The sequence below is a fragment of the Dendropsophus ebraccatus genome, chromosome 9 (assembly GCF_027789765.1).
Source record: "Dendropsophus ebraccatus isolate aDenEbr1 chromosome 9, aDenEbr1.pat, whole genome shotgun sequence".
In the NCBI taxonomy this organism is placed as follows: domain Eukaryota; kingdom Metazoa; phylum Chordata; class Amphibia; order Anura; family Hylidae; genus Dendropsophus; species Dendropsophus ebraccatus.
Window position 1 is genome coordinate 34500911 of NC_091462.1, and position 18005 is coordinate 34518915.

Below are 18005 nucleotides of genomic sequence, written 5' to 3' on the forward strand. Positions count from 1 at the left end.
GTCTACTCATGTAAAGTTTATCACACGTTGTTATGAACAGCCATCAAGGTGTGATCGACAAGGACTTGATTCCAAGGTCCCCCAAGCAAAAAGATAAAGCTGAGGAGTCTGACCCTCATGAATCACATAGTGAAGGTTGTCCCATTCACTCTAATGTAGCTGATCTGCATTGCCACATGGACGGAGCTGTGTTGGGTACTGCAGTGAAGGTGCAATGGGAAGAGCGGTGGCCCTATGTTACTGTTGATGTTACTGCATCTTTGTTATATCCTAAAAATGTCTATGGAGGCCTATAGTGGACAATCTCCCTGAGGTCAACCAGCGTCCTTTTGCATGCACTTACAAGGCATTGCTCCCACTAGCCAGAATCCTACTCCACAATGATGAGGGGCAAATACCCCGAAACAGCTGTCTGTGGATGGATACCTTGCTTGGGTGGTTTCCTTGATTGGAGACATTCCTTGGCTTGGTTGTTCCTTCCCGGAGGAAGGTCTGGCTAGTTCACTAATGTCGAGACAATCAAGCGTGCCCTGTTTTAACCCTCCCTGGGCATGTTATAGATACACTTCCAAACACATAGCGACTTCATTCATCTAAACCTATCCATTTTCTAAACAATGACTGGAGAAGTCTCGGTTTCCTGCATACAATAACAGAATGCTTGAAATAATGCAGGTATAAACCAACTGCATGACAAAATAGCAATAATAATAACCACAATAAAAATATCATTGATACAATCTGAAATCCATTTATTTACTAGCATTTTCTTATGAACGGCATAACAACATCCATTAATCTCTGTCATATATAAAAAGAGATGTTATGATTGGATTCTATAATGGAGCCTATTCCACACAACTGTGAAAAGGTACAATAGATGTCGCCTTCAATAGATTCTAAAGAAACCATACAAGCTGAATGTGGCGTTAAAAGAATAATTTCAGTGTTCTCGATTCTATGTTCTCATTTAGTGCTGAAAACACTTGTATTAACGCTAAGTATCTTTGTATGTGCCTGAGGCAGAATAGAAAGCCTACACCATCTATCTATCATGTTGATACTGTATTAATATCATGTTTGTATCGCAGTATGTACTACAGTATATTCATGTAGTAAATAGAGGGCGGTTATTATAAGCAAAGGCTTTTGTGTGGTGTGAAAATATGTCTAGGATCCATATACAATAAAGTCTATATAAACCCTATAGAACAGAGGTGCCAACTCGCGGCCTTCCAGCTCTCAAAAAACTACAATTCCCATCATGACTGGACAGCCAAAGCTTTAGCATGATGGGAGTTATAGTTTTGCAGGAGCTGGAGGGGCTACAAGTTTAACACCTGTGCTATAGAAAATGTATACTGTCACCATTTATAATAAAAGACTCAAGGTGCAAGCCTAGCGCAAGTTAGTCACATGATTTCAGTTGTACCTTTCTCCATCTTTCATCTAAACTGTGTGTTGATATGTGGAGGGGAAACCGGGATACTTCAATGATGGATCAGGTAAGAGCAGTGTATGAAGAAGTCCATAAAAGATTATGGGAAGGGGGAGATGGAGCTACTACAGTGTTGGATTCCCATCTACACTGCTCATTACTGCTGTGTAATGTCTTCCTTGCTTCTGGGGCTGTGAGAAAAAGTTAGAGGAACAGGTCTCCTCCTATAAGACCCAGGAGCTACATATAGCCACTTTGCTTTAGCTTGGTATTGATATACTGTACAAGGCAAGGGTGGAAAAATGAAACTTTATTTTAAAGGTGAAGGCCTATCAAGATAAAATGACTAATGCAGTGTTTATATCAATATTATAGACTTTAGTTTCAATGGAATCTGGGGCATTTAATCTAATCTGCAGGCGGTTTGTTATAGAGCAGAATTAGTTGAGCAGATTGAGATAAAGTTTTGTGGGAAAAGTTTTTTTTGCATGTAAATCTCTGCTACTTCTGGGCCAAGTAGTCATGCAGTCTAGAGAAAGGAAGGGAAAACAGAGACATGATCAAAATCTTTAAATATATTTAAGGACTAAAAGAGGTTCCGGTGGGAAGTGTTCTTGGAAAAAAACTGAACTCAAGAACAAGAGGACACAGGCAGAGGTTATCTGGGGGAAAGATCAGAAGTAAAGATGAGCGAACCTCGAGCATGCTCAAGTCCATCCGAACCTGAGTGTTCAGCATTTGATTAGCGGTGGCTGCTGAAGTTGGATAAAGCCCTAAGGCTATGTGGAAAACATGGATATAGTCATTGGCTGTATCCATGTTTTCCAGACAACCTTAGAGCTTTATCCAAGTTCAGCAGCCACCGCTAATCAAATGCCGAACATTCGGGTTCAGATGGACTCGAACCCGAACCCGGTTCGCTCATCTCTAATCAGAAGCAATGTGAGAAAATATTACTTTCCTGAAAGAGTAGTAGATACTTAGAACAAACTTCCAGCAGATGTGGTTGGTAAATCTACAATAACAGAATGTAAACCTGCCTGGAATAAACATATATCTATCCTAAGTAAATACTTAAAGAGCAGATTAGGTGGACCAAGTGGTTTTTCTCTGCCGACAACTTTCTATGTTTCTATATGTACACTTAAAGGCTATGTTCATACAGCGTTTTTTCAGCTTTGTTTAAAATGACGTCCGTCATTTTGAGCTGTCTTGCTGCCTGTCAGTGCACTGACGGCTGTTGGAACATTATTCTAGTTCAGGTGGACCAATTGGCCTTTGGGTGTGTCTTTAATTAAAAAGTCCATTGAATTTAATAATAAAAACGGTGAAAGAACAGTGAAAAAAGAAAAACTGTGTAAGAACAACAACAAAAAAATAACGCCCACTGTTTGCAATAGACGTCCAAAAAGAATTGTCATGATCATTATTTTGACGTCCGCACAAACGACGTCCGTTATTTTATACACTGTGTGCATTGGACGTCCGTCATTCCACTGACTTGCATTGAAGTCAATTAAATCTTGACAATCACTGACGTCTTTTTAAATAGAAAAAGCGGACGCCTTTTTTTCTTTTTTGGCATTGTGTGAACATAGCCCTATACAGATAGCTTTCAGTCACTGCTTAGCACCTCCCACTTGACCACTTAACCCAGAATGTTCAGAGATTTACATATTACGCTTATCTTGAACCTTTCCCCACTGAACTATATATCAATCTGCTCTATAACACAATGCCTACAGGTCGGGTTGCATTTTTATAAATGTAACAAGTTCCCTTTAATTCACTTTTCTCAGGCCAAATAGATTTTGATCCTCCTATATGAATAATTTAGGATATTTTATAGCAAATATTTTAGTAAGTGTCATCAACAACTTCCATATACATGATAGATGTACAAATAACAGCCTCACTGATCTCCCAATGCTGTATCTTACAATAGCTCCGCTGGGAATTTTCTCTATCCAAATCTACAGCAATAAATAAAATGCAGACAAATGGTTTGGCAATGGGGTTGTCTACCTCTGCTTTCCCATTTATTTGGTTATGCAATTGAAATTCAATCACATCCTGTTACTATGGAATAACACAATGAACAGCAGTCAAGCATAGAGGGAAATTTCGCCAAATTAATCTTTAAATGGACAGCGCTGGAACCCGAGTGATTTACTGAATGAATTAGGATTGATATCTGGCTGATAATCCCTTTCTGCAGAGATCTATCCTCCCTTTAAAAGAAAAAAAAAATAGCAAAATTAACCCAAATCAGCTACATAATTTTATTACTGCCATCAAGGCGAAAAGTGGTTGATGATGGATTCCAAGGGGGGGGGGGGTTGGAAAGTCATTTGGCACAGAAAGGGTTACACGACTGGCCAAGTGACAACATCTTCCCAGCCAAACCAGTCCCTTAAAAGCACCATTAACGTTGTTTTATTGTTATTAGCGCTTCTTGCATTTTAATTAATCACATTTATGGCAGATACATAATACTTAATATTCCAAAAATTTATGGCTTCTGCTTTAGGTCGGCCGTTTCATGTTCCCGCTGAAGCTCGACAAAGAAGTGCCGAAAATGAAGAAAGGTCAGAAATACGTTTCTCCCATGAAAATAAATGCATGATAATGATATAATTCCTTTCAGCTCATCAGTTTCCCAGCTAAGTGCCTCTGTTATTGCCAGATCAGTAGTGTATAACAAAGAAGTACTTTCTGTAGGTTGCTTCATTAGCCTGCCCTGTAGGACCTCACCTCCAGACCTTTCACTAATCTGTTGGCCAGCTCAATGGTCTTGTTAGTTCTATTCACTTCCTCTTGACAGCGGATTTTCTCTGCAGTGGCTTTTTCGAAGGCAGCTGTTAAGGCAGCAAGGTTGGTGTCTAGTTCCTTTAAATGATAATGGAAAAAAAGGTCTTAATTTCAACAAAAACTATGTAAAATAATAAAAGAAAAAAAACAGGTTATTGAATATTACAAAAAAAATCTATTACAATGCTATTCAACAGGACTGCATAAAAGGTAAGGAAATACTTGCCATGAATGAAAAGCCCCCCTAAGTCATGTTTCTGTACATTATATTCATAAATAATACAATAAATGTAATCATATTCGTAAGAGCTGACCATAGGCGATAGAGAACTGTGAAAACAGCGTCTAGGTATTGAAGAAAGTGTAGAATACTTCTCATGGGGGAGAAACCTCCAGGCACCTGTGGCACTGTTAGTGATCAATGTGATTGTTTGTAATATGCAACAGATATACTGTAGTTTATTATGCTACTTTTTCCCTTCTTAACCCTTTGAGGACCAGGCCCAAAATGACCCAGTGGACCGCGCAAATTTTGATCTTAGTGTTTTCGTTTTTCCCTCCTCCCCTTCTAAGAGCTCTAGCACTCTCAGTTTTCTATCTACAAGCCATGTAAGTGCTTGTTTGTTACAGGAAAAGTTGTAATTTGTAATGGCGTCATTCATTTTACCATAACATGTATGATGGAATCCCAAATATATTATTTATGAAGATATAAATTGGTGAAATCGTAAAAAAGAATGCAATATGGTAACGTTTGGGGGGTTCCTGTGTCTACGTAATGCACTATATGGTAACAGCGACATGACACTATTATTCTATAGGTCAACCCGAACACAACCATATGCAGGTTACACAGATTCTCTAATGTTATATATATATTTTTTTATGAAATCCTTTTTTTTAGCAATTAAATATTAATAAAAGGGGCCTATTGTGACGCTTATAACGGTTTTAATTTTTCACCTATGGGGCTGTATGGGGTGTCATTTTTTCCGCCATGATCTCTAGTTTTTATTAATACCATATTTGTGAAGATCGGACGTTTTGATCACTTTTTATAGATTTTTTTAAATATATAATGTAACATAAAAAAGGGTAATCTGCACACTTTTTCCCCTCTTTTCATGTACGCCGTTAACCGATCACAATGACGCTTGTTATATTTTAATAGATCAGACAATTACGCACGCTACGGTATATTATATGTTTATCTATTTATTTATTTTTATATGTTTTATTTATATAATGGGAAAGGGGGGTGATTTCAACTTTTATTGGGGGAGGGGTTTTGGGGTAGTGAATTAGTGTTTTTAACTTTTTTTTACACATTTGAAGTCCCTTTGGGGGACTTCTACATGCACTACTTTGATTTTTACACTGACCATTGCTATGCCATAGGCATAGCATTGATCAGTGTTATCGGCGATCTGCTCATTGAGCCTGTGCAGGCTTAGTGCAGCAGATCGCCGATCGGACCGTACGGAGGCAGGTGAGAGACCTCCGGTGGTCCGTTTCAACGATCGGGACCCCCGCAGTCACACTGCGAGGGGTCCCGATTGGTAAGTGACAGGGAACTTTAAGTTTAAGGGGTTAATGACACGCGTTTAAGGGGTTAATGACACGCGGCAGCGCGATTGTCTGGGGACAGACTTCCATGACGTAACCCTACGTCCAGGGTCGTCTAGGGGTTAAAGAGACTCTATCAGTAGGTTTCTGGTGTCATTTCTAAAGGTAGGATAAACTAGTGATAGAGAAGCTGAACAGAGTGATGTATGACATTATTCTGTGCAGCTGATCCTCCTGAATAACATGGACAATAAGTATTCCTCTCCATTATGTGCATGAGCCCAGTAGTCCTGGATATTCATGAGAAGCAGAAAACTCCACCCACCAGCTGCTGATTGGCAGTTATCTATCCATGCTGTCTATAGGCAGTCACCTGTCAATCAGCAGCTGGAGGGCGGGGGGAGGGGTGCGGCAAGAATCCCATTCTACTGTATATTAGGAGAACAACTGAACAGAATGATGGGAGTAATACACCGATCTGTTCAGTATTTCTGTCACTAGTTTATGCTGCCCTCATTTGAGGGAGCATATACCTAGTGACAGATTCCCTCTAAAGGGGTATTCCCATCTCAACTAATATTTATACTTGTAGCTTTTATACTTGAAAGCTCCCATATGGAAAATATCCAAGAGAAAGAAAGGAACCATACTGACTGGTGCATAAACTTTATTTGAATAATAATATTAAACAACACATCACAGAAAAGTTAAAAGGAATTAAAATAACCAGGTAAGGTTAAAAGGTGGAAAGACCTGGAAAGATAGATAGATAGATAGGAGATAGATAGATAGATAGATAGATAGATAGATAGGAGATAGATAGATAGGAGATAAGATAGATAGATAGGAGATAGATAGATAGATAGATAGATAGGAGACAGATAGATAGATAGATAGATAAATAGCTAGATAGATAGGGAGGGAGATAGATAGATAGATAGATAGATAGATAGATAGGAGATGGATAGATAGATAGATAGATAGATAGATAGGAGATGGATAGATAGATAGATAGATAGATAGATCGATAGGAGATGGATAGATAGATAGATAGATAGATAGATAGATAGATAGATAATAGATAGATAGATAGATAGATAGATAGATAATAATGAGAAGAAATCATTATAAATGATACTATATAGATGATATGCATACATCAGATATAATATAATGTTTACTAGTTTGTATAACAGAATGTAATTAGTCTGACACATTAATCACAGACGCCACGTCTCATTACCTATAATACATAGCAGCTATGGACTTTAAAAAATTGTCTGTTTTTGGCTTATTTTTTCCTTCCACTTTTTGCATATCAATGTGACTGAATTATAACAAACAATAAAGGAACCAAAGCGCCACCGTCTAATTTTTGCTTTTTCTCTTCCCTTCCTTAATTCTAAACTTTGCCCTTTTCTAAACAAGGGGTAAGACAACTGGCTTTCTTTTTTAGCCACCATGATCAAACAATGTCACATCACTACGGCAATTGCTGTCCATATCTGAAATACAGAACAACGTTAATTGTGCGCCGTAGCATTGCTGGTGCATGTCAATCAGGCGCTATGAATTGAGAAAAATTTGCTCTGTTCATTCTGTTAAATGATGTACCCAATTAAACCTGTTAGAATTCATGATCTTCAGTCAAGGTTAAATGAAAGTAGTTACTCCTGTCAGCTAGGTGATTAAATGCTGCCTACATCAGGCACATTTATGTGCAAAATTAAAATTTTGGTATAAAGCATGAATCTTTATGCATGCCCGTTAATTATCTCGCCGTTGTTCTAGTTATTAAATGCCCGCTGCATTTCTTCTTCATCATCAGGTTCCTTTCAAAACTTATTTTGTACTTCATGTAAAACTGAAATTTAATGTGTAAATAAGTGGTAAATTGGGAAATGTGCCTGCTAATGTGTTCCCAGATTGGAGAGCTATTACAAGGTAAACGGGTGGCGGTATTTATTGCATTTCTAGAGTTTTATGTTGTTTTTTTTTATCCTATTTAGAACCTGAAAAGCAAGATAGATACGAATAAAGTTTTTAATTTTTTTTTTACTGTAATCTCCTAGTGGTGTATTGGTCTGTTAAAGAGGTTCTGTACATTGTAATAAATATTTCTAACATGTAATGTTCAGAATGAACACCTCTCCAATGCTTTAGGGGAGTTCCCCCCACTTCTGTCACAGCACAACATTCAGTGAAGAGAGGATTTCTCATGCAGGCTAATAGATGGGACACGGCAACCAGACAACTCAGCTCTCCAGCTGTTGCAAAACTACAATTCCCATCATGCCTGGACATCCAAATGATATGGCTTTGTCTGCCCAGGTATGATGGGAATTGTAGTTTTGCAACAGCTGGAGGGCCAAAGTTCACAGTCACTGCCCTATTAAAGTTTATTTTGCAGCTTCAAAGCACTGCCAATAATAACCTGCAATATCAGGTTCAGCCAATGGAAAAGGGTGGCGCTGTTTGCGCAGTTGCCCTGAATTCAGGAAAAAAATAACAACTTGCCATGTGTCTGGTATTGCAGGTTATTCCCTTTAAAGTAAATGGGGCTAAACTGCAATACCAAACACAAACCATGGCAAGACATAGCATGATTTTAGTGGGGGGGGGGGGGGGAGGAGGAGGAGGTAGACACTTTTGGTGTGTTCAGTTGTTTTGTAGCAATTTGGGAATATTGTGGTACTGTTGCAAAATACTTTTTTTTTCCAATTTTGCGAAAATTACATGAAATATGCATCAACACAGCCTAAGGCTATGTTCACACAACGTCTTTTCATCTCTGTTTAAAATGACGTCTGTCATTTTGAGTCTGAAATAACGGACGTTATTTAGCTGCCTGACCTCCCCTAAGTGCACTGACGGGTGTTTGCATATTATTCTAGTTTGGTTACTAATCGGCCGTTGAATGGGGCTTAATTGAAAAGTCCATTGAATTTAATAGCAAAAACGGAGACAGAACGGTGACAAAAGGGAAAACTGTGTGTGAACTACAGATAAAAAACGTCCGCTGTTTGCAAAAGACGTCCGAAAATAATGTTCATGTACATTATTTTGACGTCGGCGGCAAAAATGTCCGTTTTTCAATGCATTGTGCGCTTTGGCATTGCCATTGACTCCTATGCAATGGCATTGCAGTCAGTTAAATCTTGGCAAAAACGGACGTTATTTTAAATATGAAAATCGTCCGCCTTTTTAATATTTTTGACGTTGTGTGAACATAGCCTAAGCCTGGACAACCACCCTGAGGTTATGTCCTAAAGTAGGGATGGGGAAACTTCGGCCCTTTGGTTGTCCAGATTTGATGGGAATTGTAGTTATGCAACAGCTGGAGGGCCAAAGGTTCCCCAATTCTGTTCTAGGCTATGTTAACACGTATATTTTAACATATATTTTCGTAAAACCACGGCCGTGGTATTCTGAAAATAAAACATAATATATGCTCCAGCCAGGATCCCTAGCAGTGCCGCAAACAACTGACATGTCAGTTTTCTGCGGCCGCTATTCATTAAATAGCGGCCGCAGAAAACCCTGTCAGTGCACACTATGGAGCTGGAGCTGCTTGCTCCATAGTGTGGGGAGTTCTGATGCGGGGCGCACAGAGACGGCCTCATTAGAAGACTGCGGTGCCAAAGATCATCCGGCCGCTACTGCAGTACGGGCCAGGATGATCTTTTCAGAGACCGGACGTTCCTTGACCCGGTCTCTTACGTTGTGTGAACATGGCCCTAAAGTGTATTTTCATTCCCTATTGCCAGCGTTTTTTATGGACACCAGTTAGCCTTATATAGGGTGGATAATCATTGTATTAGCAATTTAACTTTTTTTTGTCATGGAATATGCATAAAACAACATCAATAAGTAACATACTTTGACTAGACATTTACAATTTGTCAGCCTAAGCCAAAGATAAATCCACCACTATTTTGGACTGTCTAATCTAAGTTTACTCTAAGAAGGAAACACTTCGTAACCCGACATAATAAAATCCTGGATTTTATACCTCAAGTTTCTTTTGAATGACTTCAAGTTTCTCTGCAGCGTAGATCAAGTCCGTGTTGGCTTGGGCTAGAGAGTGACGCTTGATATCCACTTCACAATAAACCTATGTTATAATAGAAATGTCAAGATAAACACAGTTCACAATAATGGCAAACGGCACAAGACATAATAAATCACCTGCAGAAACTGATCACCGCTTTTCTTTTACAGTCTTATTACATAAATACATTTGAAATATTTGGCTCTAAAATTTTGGCTGGAATATAAAAGTGTGAAATATTTTTTCCACTACTATACCAAGATTTGTGTAGGGCTTCCCTGTGTGGGATTGAATTTTCAGGGATCTCCCAAGGGAAAAAAATTGAGGATCAATTCACCATTGAAGATCAACAAGCTTTAGGGTATAAAAACACACACACCGTATAGGCAGCGTATTTACTTCTGCGATACGCAGCAGATTAGATCTAAATAACTGAACACAGCATCAAATCTGTACCATCAAATCTGCTGCAGATCTGCTGCGTTTTTTCTGCGTATCTGCTGCGCATACGGTGTGTGTGTGTTTGTACCCTTAAACACAAAATTTTGGTGCTTTTTGTGCAAATTAGTGGGGTTTTTGGCACACATCCCCAAATTCTTTAACCCCTTAAAGACAGACAATTTTTTTCTTAAATTTTTCATTTTTGCGGTTTCATTTTTTTTCTTGTCACCTTCTCTGGCTTTTATTAGTTTCATATTTGTGCAGATAAGAATTTTTGACAGCTTTTTATTAATTTTAAAAAATGTGAAAAAAAAAATTCCCCTCTTTTCATTTATGCTGTTTACCATGTGGGAATAATAGTTATATTTTACTAGATCGGACAATTATGAATACTGCGATATTAAATATGTAAATTTCTTTATTTTTTTTTTACCATTTTATTGCGAAAATGGTAAAAGGGGGTGAGTTACATTTTTACTGGGGAGAGGGATTGATTTTTTTTTTTGCAATCTTCTCATAAAGTGGGCCTAAAGCAGACAGTATGAGAAGATTGACGATTAGACTGCACAGAGGTAAGTATGAGACATCCAGCAGTCCGGGGAAAAAATCAGAACCCCCTCAGTCGCATTGGACAGTGGCGGCAGCAAAGAGCACTGTGTCAGACTAGAAAGAGTACACCACTTCCTGCAGGACATACAGCAGCTGATAAGTACTGGAAGACTTCAGATTTTTAAGGAGAAGTAATTTACATATCTGTATAACTTTCTGACATTAGTTGATTTGAAAAAACAAAACAAAAACAAAAACAAAAACAAAAAAAACCCTCTTTCCTCTGGAGTATCCCTTTAAACCTAGCTAATCCAATGTACAACAGAAAAGAAGTTTGGGGGCTTTAAAAAAAATTATTTCTATAATTAAATAATAAATATTCCAGAACTTTAGAAATATCACACAACAACAAAAATAGGGCAAACAGCATGCATTAACATATCACTTAATCCCACAGGCCTGTGACATGTCATATTACATATCAACATATCATAATAATAAGTATACCAGCCATCAACATGACAAGCCACAAGTGAAAACCACTGACTACTGCTCAACCATCAGCTTCTGCTAGACGAAGCCCATGCATCACGTCCCAATCCCAAGTCTGAACGGGAAGAAAGTAACTAATAATCCTGTAAAGAAGAATATATATCACAGACAAATACAACCTCACACTTCATGCAGTGGTTTCCAGCACGACATCCGGTACTTACATACATCTTTTTGAAGCATCCAGAAGGTATGAGAGCAGATTGATAAATAACACAGGCAAAAAGAAATATTCATCATGACAAATAGTGAAAAATTAAGGATTCAAAGCGGCATTAATTATGGCGGGATAAGATGGATAGGGCCTCTCACAATTAATGGGAACGTACACTTTTCTCTAAGTTTTATATCTACCTGTGATGAATGTCCTCGCTGTGACAAAATGCATCATACCAACATTTGAACTAACAGTACATTAATAGATTGACGTATGAGAGCGGAGGGAAGCCTTTAATCATGCACACTGTGCTACTCCCCATTTTGGTTTCCCACATACATCAAACAAAAAGAGAAAGTCAATGGAAAAAAAGAGGGAAAATGAGTGTTAAGCGTGGCTGATGAGAATGTAGAGAATGCTGTTGCGTCAGGCCAGTGACATGAGGGTCTTCAGCCAGCTGTCACTGTTCGTTATGAAGATGACTAAAGCTCTGCATAGGTAAGAAGGAGAAGATACTCCAGAGGTTAAACATTTTCAAGATTGAAAGCTGTATTGATTAATAATAAAAAAAAATGCTAATGAAACACCCAGCTGTGAGAAGTAACGACATGAAACTATACAGTCCTAATAAAAGAAATACAAATTCCAACATGTTTCGAACTGTTGAAGTACTTATTCATGATGTAACATGTTGTCTTATGTCATGAATAGGAATTATAACAGTTCAAAACATGTTGGAATTTTTTTTAATGTTTTTTATTCATTAAAGAGTTTATGGTGTCCTATCTCAGGGTAGCATAAACTAGTGACAAAGAAGCTGAACAGAATGATGTATCAATTACATTGTTCTGTGCAGCTGATCCAGAGATATTCTCCTGAATAACATGGACAATAAGTAGTCCTCTCCACTATGAGCATGAGCCCAGTAGTCCTCAATATTCATGAGAAGCAGAAAACTCCACCCACCAGCTGCTGATTGGCAGTTACCTATCCGTATTGTGTATAGGCAGTTAACTGTCAATCAGCAGCTGGAGGGCGGGGGGGAGAGGTGTGTCAAGAATCCCATTCTCCTACATATTAGGAGAACGGCTAAACAAAATTATGTATGTAATTAAGTCTGTATAGTTCCAGGGTTTTTTTTCCTCTCATACAGCCTGGGAATCTCCTAATTTTATGCTCTGCTTATATGCATTCGGGGTCAGCGTGACTGGCATCTTGCATATTTTAAAGACCTCCTATGTATTTTTGGGATTACATCCAAAGGGGACGAGCTGAGCCTCACTATTTGTTCACTCTGACTGTTATTCCTATGCTGTGACAGACTGTGCTGTGACAAAACTATATATCTAAAGGAGGTATCTAACCTGCTGATATGTCACTGTAGGCACTGGGCGCTGATGATGACCATCCGCCACAACCTTTTTGCGAAATTAGCAGTTTATTTAATAAGCTAATTTGTGTTCCGGTGCACTGGGGTCAGGGCTACTGATTCACCCAGCTACCTTCCCCTCCTAGCTAATATTAGCAGGGCAGAGCAGAGCACCACCCCATTGTTCATTACAAGGGATGGGTTGGCCAGGGCAGATAGGTGCACTAAGTGTGGTAGCCCCGCCCCCAGTGCACCAACACACCTCATTAGCATGTTAAATAAACTGCTGATATCCCCAAGGTAAGAAACTTACATTTACGATGCCAGCACTATAACAGCGTGTAAAGTGTGTGTGTCTGTGTGTGTGTGGGGGGGGGGGTTTAACCGTTTTAGTTTAGAGTCACCAAGTCACATTATACAAAAGCTGATTTTTTTTTAGCCTGGAGTTTTACTTTTAATTATCCCACAACATTTATTCCTATGGGATATATTATCACTGCCGCTGCATGAAGACATGTAGCCTGACGACATACACAACATAAAGCATAGTGCGGAGAGCACATCTCCGCTGACATTTGCATGACATGTTTGGTTTTCTACACTTGTAAAATGTTTCACTTCATAAATTTCCAGCAACTAAAACTCAGAGGGAAGTCAGGATGACACATCTCGACTGTCAAACGTGATTATCATTGTTTGGTGGGATTAACGGGAGTAATGAATTGATAGATTACCGTGGCGGACAACAAATGTCTCTACTATTACTGCAGCTATGCCTAGAAGTATTTTTTATTTATTCAAAAGCTAAAAGATTCATTCATTTATTTTGGCTATGAATACGGTACATGTGAGGCCTGTCATTTTTTTTTTCACACATTCACATTGATACATAGACTTCCTTTAGTTCAACAATTTCGAATTGTCGATGATCTAATGTGTATGGGGGGGGGGTGTTTATCGGGGAACTACAGCAATTTTTTAGAAGAAGGGTTAAATGTTGAAGATCAGCATTTTCAGTCTTTTGTTCTCATAGGAAGAGTCTTCCTAACCCCAGATTCAAACGTTTACAAATGATCCCAGTTTTACATAATGACACCAAGCAGGGACACTACATCTCCTGACATGCATTGCACCTCGGAGCCAATGGCCTGGTACCCACCAACTACTGGCTTGTTCTGCTCCTCTGTGGACAGGTGATCACTGATAGGAGTCAGTTACAGAAGACATGTTACAGCTTGTCTAGTCCACAGAAGAAACAGAGATCACATGTCTCCTATCTCAGAAGGAGGGGGCCGAGGAGTGGAGACAGAGTGGACCAGGTAGTGAGGATTTTCAGCAGCTTCAGGGGGTGAGTCGGCATGTGATATAGACAAACTTCCCAATTCATAAAATAGAAGAGTATTACAAACAAGCTTAGATTATGGGTGGGGATTGAACAGGGATAACTCTTTTCTAACTGGAGTACCCCTTTAAGCTAGGGAGTAGAGTAACAGAAGGAGTGTAAATTGGAGCAGATAGAAAGATAATCCTGAGCAGTTAATAGAGATGTCCATCCAAACCCGAACGATCGGTATTTGATTAGCTGGGGCTGCTAAACTTGGCTAAAGCTCTAAGGTTGTCTGGAAAACATGGATACAGCCAATGACTATATCCATGATTTCTCCATAGCCTTAGGGCTTTATCCAAGTTCAGCAGCCACCATTAATCAAATGCCGAACGTTCGGGTTCGGATGGACTCGAACCCGAAACCGGTTCGCTCATCTCTAGCAGTTACCTATAGGTAACTATTTCTGGTTTCTGTAGTAGTACACTGTAGTTTCTATCCTTATGTTAATACCTTACCTCGTGAAATTTGATGATATTAATAACCCAGGCACATAGGCCTGCAGCTGCAGAGGACTTTGTGCGCACAAATTCCGGGTTAAACTCAGGATCCCTTAAATAGTCTTCTTTTATAGTCTTGACAACTGCATCTGGAATATGTTCTTTGTCGAAATTAATCAGATTCTGTAAAAATTCATCCACCTGTGAGACAAAGAAGTGTTGTTAAGGCTAAGAAAACTGGTTAATTTCTTAAATTTGAAGGAAGTTGCCATGAATAAATAAAATATCATGTTAAAGACAAGAAGAGGTTAGGGCCTTCATACCATTATCAGAAATTAATAACTTATCTTTAGGATGAGCCATCAGTAAATAAGTCCTGGAAAACCCCTTTAAGGATTGGTTATTTGACAAATGCTGATACATCCCAAAACAAATCCATCCACTATTAGTGGGTTACCCAGGATTACAAAAAAAAACAAAAGTGCCACCAACCCTGTCCTCAGGTTGTGTGTGGTATGACACTTACACTGTTATATTAGGCTGGGTTCACATTGTGTTTTTGCAATCAGCTTTTTTCATCCGTTTTATGCAAAAAAAAAAAATGGATGAAAAAACAGATGCATTTGTGTGCATCTGTTTTCACCTTTTTTTCCATTGACTTCCATTGTAAAAAAAAGATGGATCAAAACGCATCCATTTTTTTAGCGCACACACAAAATTTGGTCGACCCAAAAAAAAAAAAAAAAGCGTTTTGACTTTTCTTTATAATGGAAGTCAGCGGAAAAATGAATGAAAATGGATGGACATAAATGTATCCATTTTTTTCATCCCTTTTTTTGCATAAAACGGATGGAAAAAAAAAACGGATTGCACAAACACAGTGTGAACCCAGCCTTACACTTTTATGGAACTGCAAAACGGATGGAAAAAAAAAACGGATTGCACAAACACAGTGTGAACCCAGCCTTACACTTTTACGGAACTGCAAAACCCACGCCAAAAGAAGAGTTGTACTGTTTCTGTACTGTTTCTGGAAGAAAGTGGCCATGTTTCTCTAAGCCTGGATAGCCCCTTTAATTTCATGCACTTTAAACGGACACCAACCTGGACACCAAAAGACGTGTCTACATTTCCAGCCACTAGGAATTCACTGTTCACTTTATGTTGCTAGGTTTCGTCTGTCTCTGGCATAAAAAGCACTAAGACGGACTCTAACACTAAGGCGGACTACCTCTGCTCCTACAACCAGTGCCTCATGCTATAGCATCTCTACAGCTGGGAGTAGTTGAAGAAAAAGCTTTGCTTTCTGATTTCTTTACTATTCTTGTGGTCACTTGTGGATAGTGGGTTACATTCATCTATGTCCCAGTAGACAATGTATCATTTGTATCACCATCTAGCAAATGTCCTAACTCAATTTTGGTAAAAAACAAAACCCAAAGATCCTATAACTAAATGTGTCCACAGAAAAATGGATCATAATTTCATTTAGAATCTTTGACATTTTATTAAAGGACAACTCCGGCGAAAATTTTTTTTGGCTTATTTAACACACATTACAAAGTTATATAACTTTGTAATGTGGTTAAATACCCGGTCTGGCCCCCTTCCCCCACTTTCCGACCCCCGACCCCCCACCCCGGAAGTTAAAGAATATATACATTACCTATTACGGTCGTCACGGTCCTCTTCTCTGGTGTCGGGTGATGTCAGAGCTGGGGGCGGTCCGGGTCTTCTTCCTTCTCGGCGTCTTCATTGAGAGTGAATGGGAGAGAAAAGGCTGCTGGTGCACATGCGCACCAGCAGCCTTTTCATTGGCTGGAGCGCATCACATGGCTTCCAGCTTGCTCAGCCCTGATTGGCTGAGCTTGCTGGAAGCCATGTGATGCGCTCCAGCCAATGAAAAGGCTGCCGGTGCGCAAGCGCGCTGGCAGCCTTTTCTCTCTCATGGACCCGGAAGAAGGAGACATCGCTGGACGGCGGACGCAGGTGACGGTGAGGCGGACGGCGGGCGAATGGAGTGGCGATCGTCACCGGAGGGATGGTGAGTATGGTGTCTGTGTGTGTCTGTGTTTTGTTTTTTTTTGGGGGTCCCGCCGGAGTTGTCCTTTAAGAGTATAAAATACATTCAGTATAAAAAAAAGAAAAAAGAGACGACTCTAACAATACTGTATCTCATAGTTTGTTGGATGGGTAACCATATATATACACTACCGTTCAAAAGTTTGGGGTCACCCAAACAATTTTGTGTTTTCCATGAAAAGTCACACTTATTCACCACCATACGTTGTGAAATGAATAGAAAATAGAGTCAAGACATTGACAAGGTTAGAAATAATGATTTGTATTTGAAATAACATTGTTTTTACATCACACTTTGCTTTCGTCAAAGAATCCTCCTTTTGCAGCAATTACAGCATTGCACACCTTTGGCATTCTAGCTATTAATCTGTTGAGGTAAGCTGGAGAAATTGCACCCCACGCTTCTAGAAGCAGCTCCCACAAGTTGGATTGGTTGGATGGGCACTTCTGGCGTACCATACGGTCAAGCTGCTCCCACAACAGCTCAATGGGGTTCAGATCTGGTGACTGCGCTGGCCACTCCATTACCGATAGAATACCAGCTGCCTGCTTCTGCTGTAAATAGTTCTTGCACAATTTGGAGGTGTGTTTAGGGTCATTGTCCTGTTGTAGGATGAAATTGGCTCCAATCAAGCGCTGTCCACTGGGTATGGCATGGCGGTGCAGAGTGATAGCCTTCCTTATTCAGAATCCCTTTTACCCTGTACAAATCTCCCACCTTACCAGCACCAAAGCAACCCCAGACCATCACATTACCTCCACCATGCTTAACAGATGGCGTCAGGCATTCTTCCAGCATCTTTTCATTTGTTCTGCGTCTCACAAACGTTTTATTTTCTGATCCAAACACCTCAAACTTATATTCATCCGTCCACAACACTTTTTTCCAGTCTTCCTCTGTCCAATGTCTGTGTTCTTTTGCCCATCTAAATCTTTTTCTTTTATTGGCCAGTCTCAGATATGGCTTTTTCTTTGCCACTCTGCCCTGAAGGCCAAAATCCCGCAGTCGCCTCTTCACTGTAGATGTTGACACTGGTGTTTTGCGGGTACTATTTAATGAAGATGCCAGTTGGGGACCTGGGAGGCGTCTGTTTCTCAAACTAGAGACTCTAATGTGCTTATCTTCTTGCTTAGTTGTGCAACGCGGCCTCCCACTTCTTTTTCT

The 18005-nt window shown here is 39.5% G+C and overlaps 1 protein-coding gene across 2 annotated transcripts in view; it reads right to left on the reverse strand.

The window, feature by feature from the left end:
- Nucleotides 1-18005, reverse strand: part of LOC138800850 (dynein axonemal heavy chain 11-like) — a 268385-nt gene that overhangs the window by 93114 nt on the left and 157266 nt on the right. For both annotated transcript variants that reach the window (XM_069982946.1, XM_069982947.1), the window contains 3 exons: nt 14777-14959; nt 9828-9929; nt 4193-4327 (listed from right to left, as the gene is read on the reverse strand). In XM_069982946.1, coding sequence (XP_069839047.1) covers nt 4193-4327; nt 9828-9929; nt 14777-14959 — 420 coding nt within the window. The remainder of the gene's footprint in view (nt 1-4192; nt 4328-9827; nt 9930-14776; nt 14960-18005) is intronic.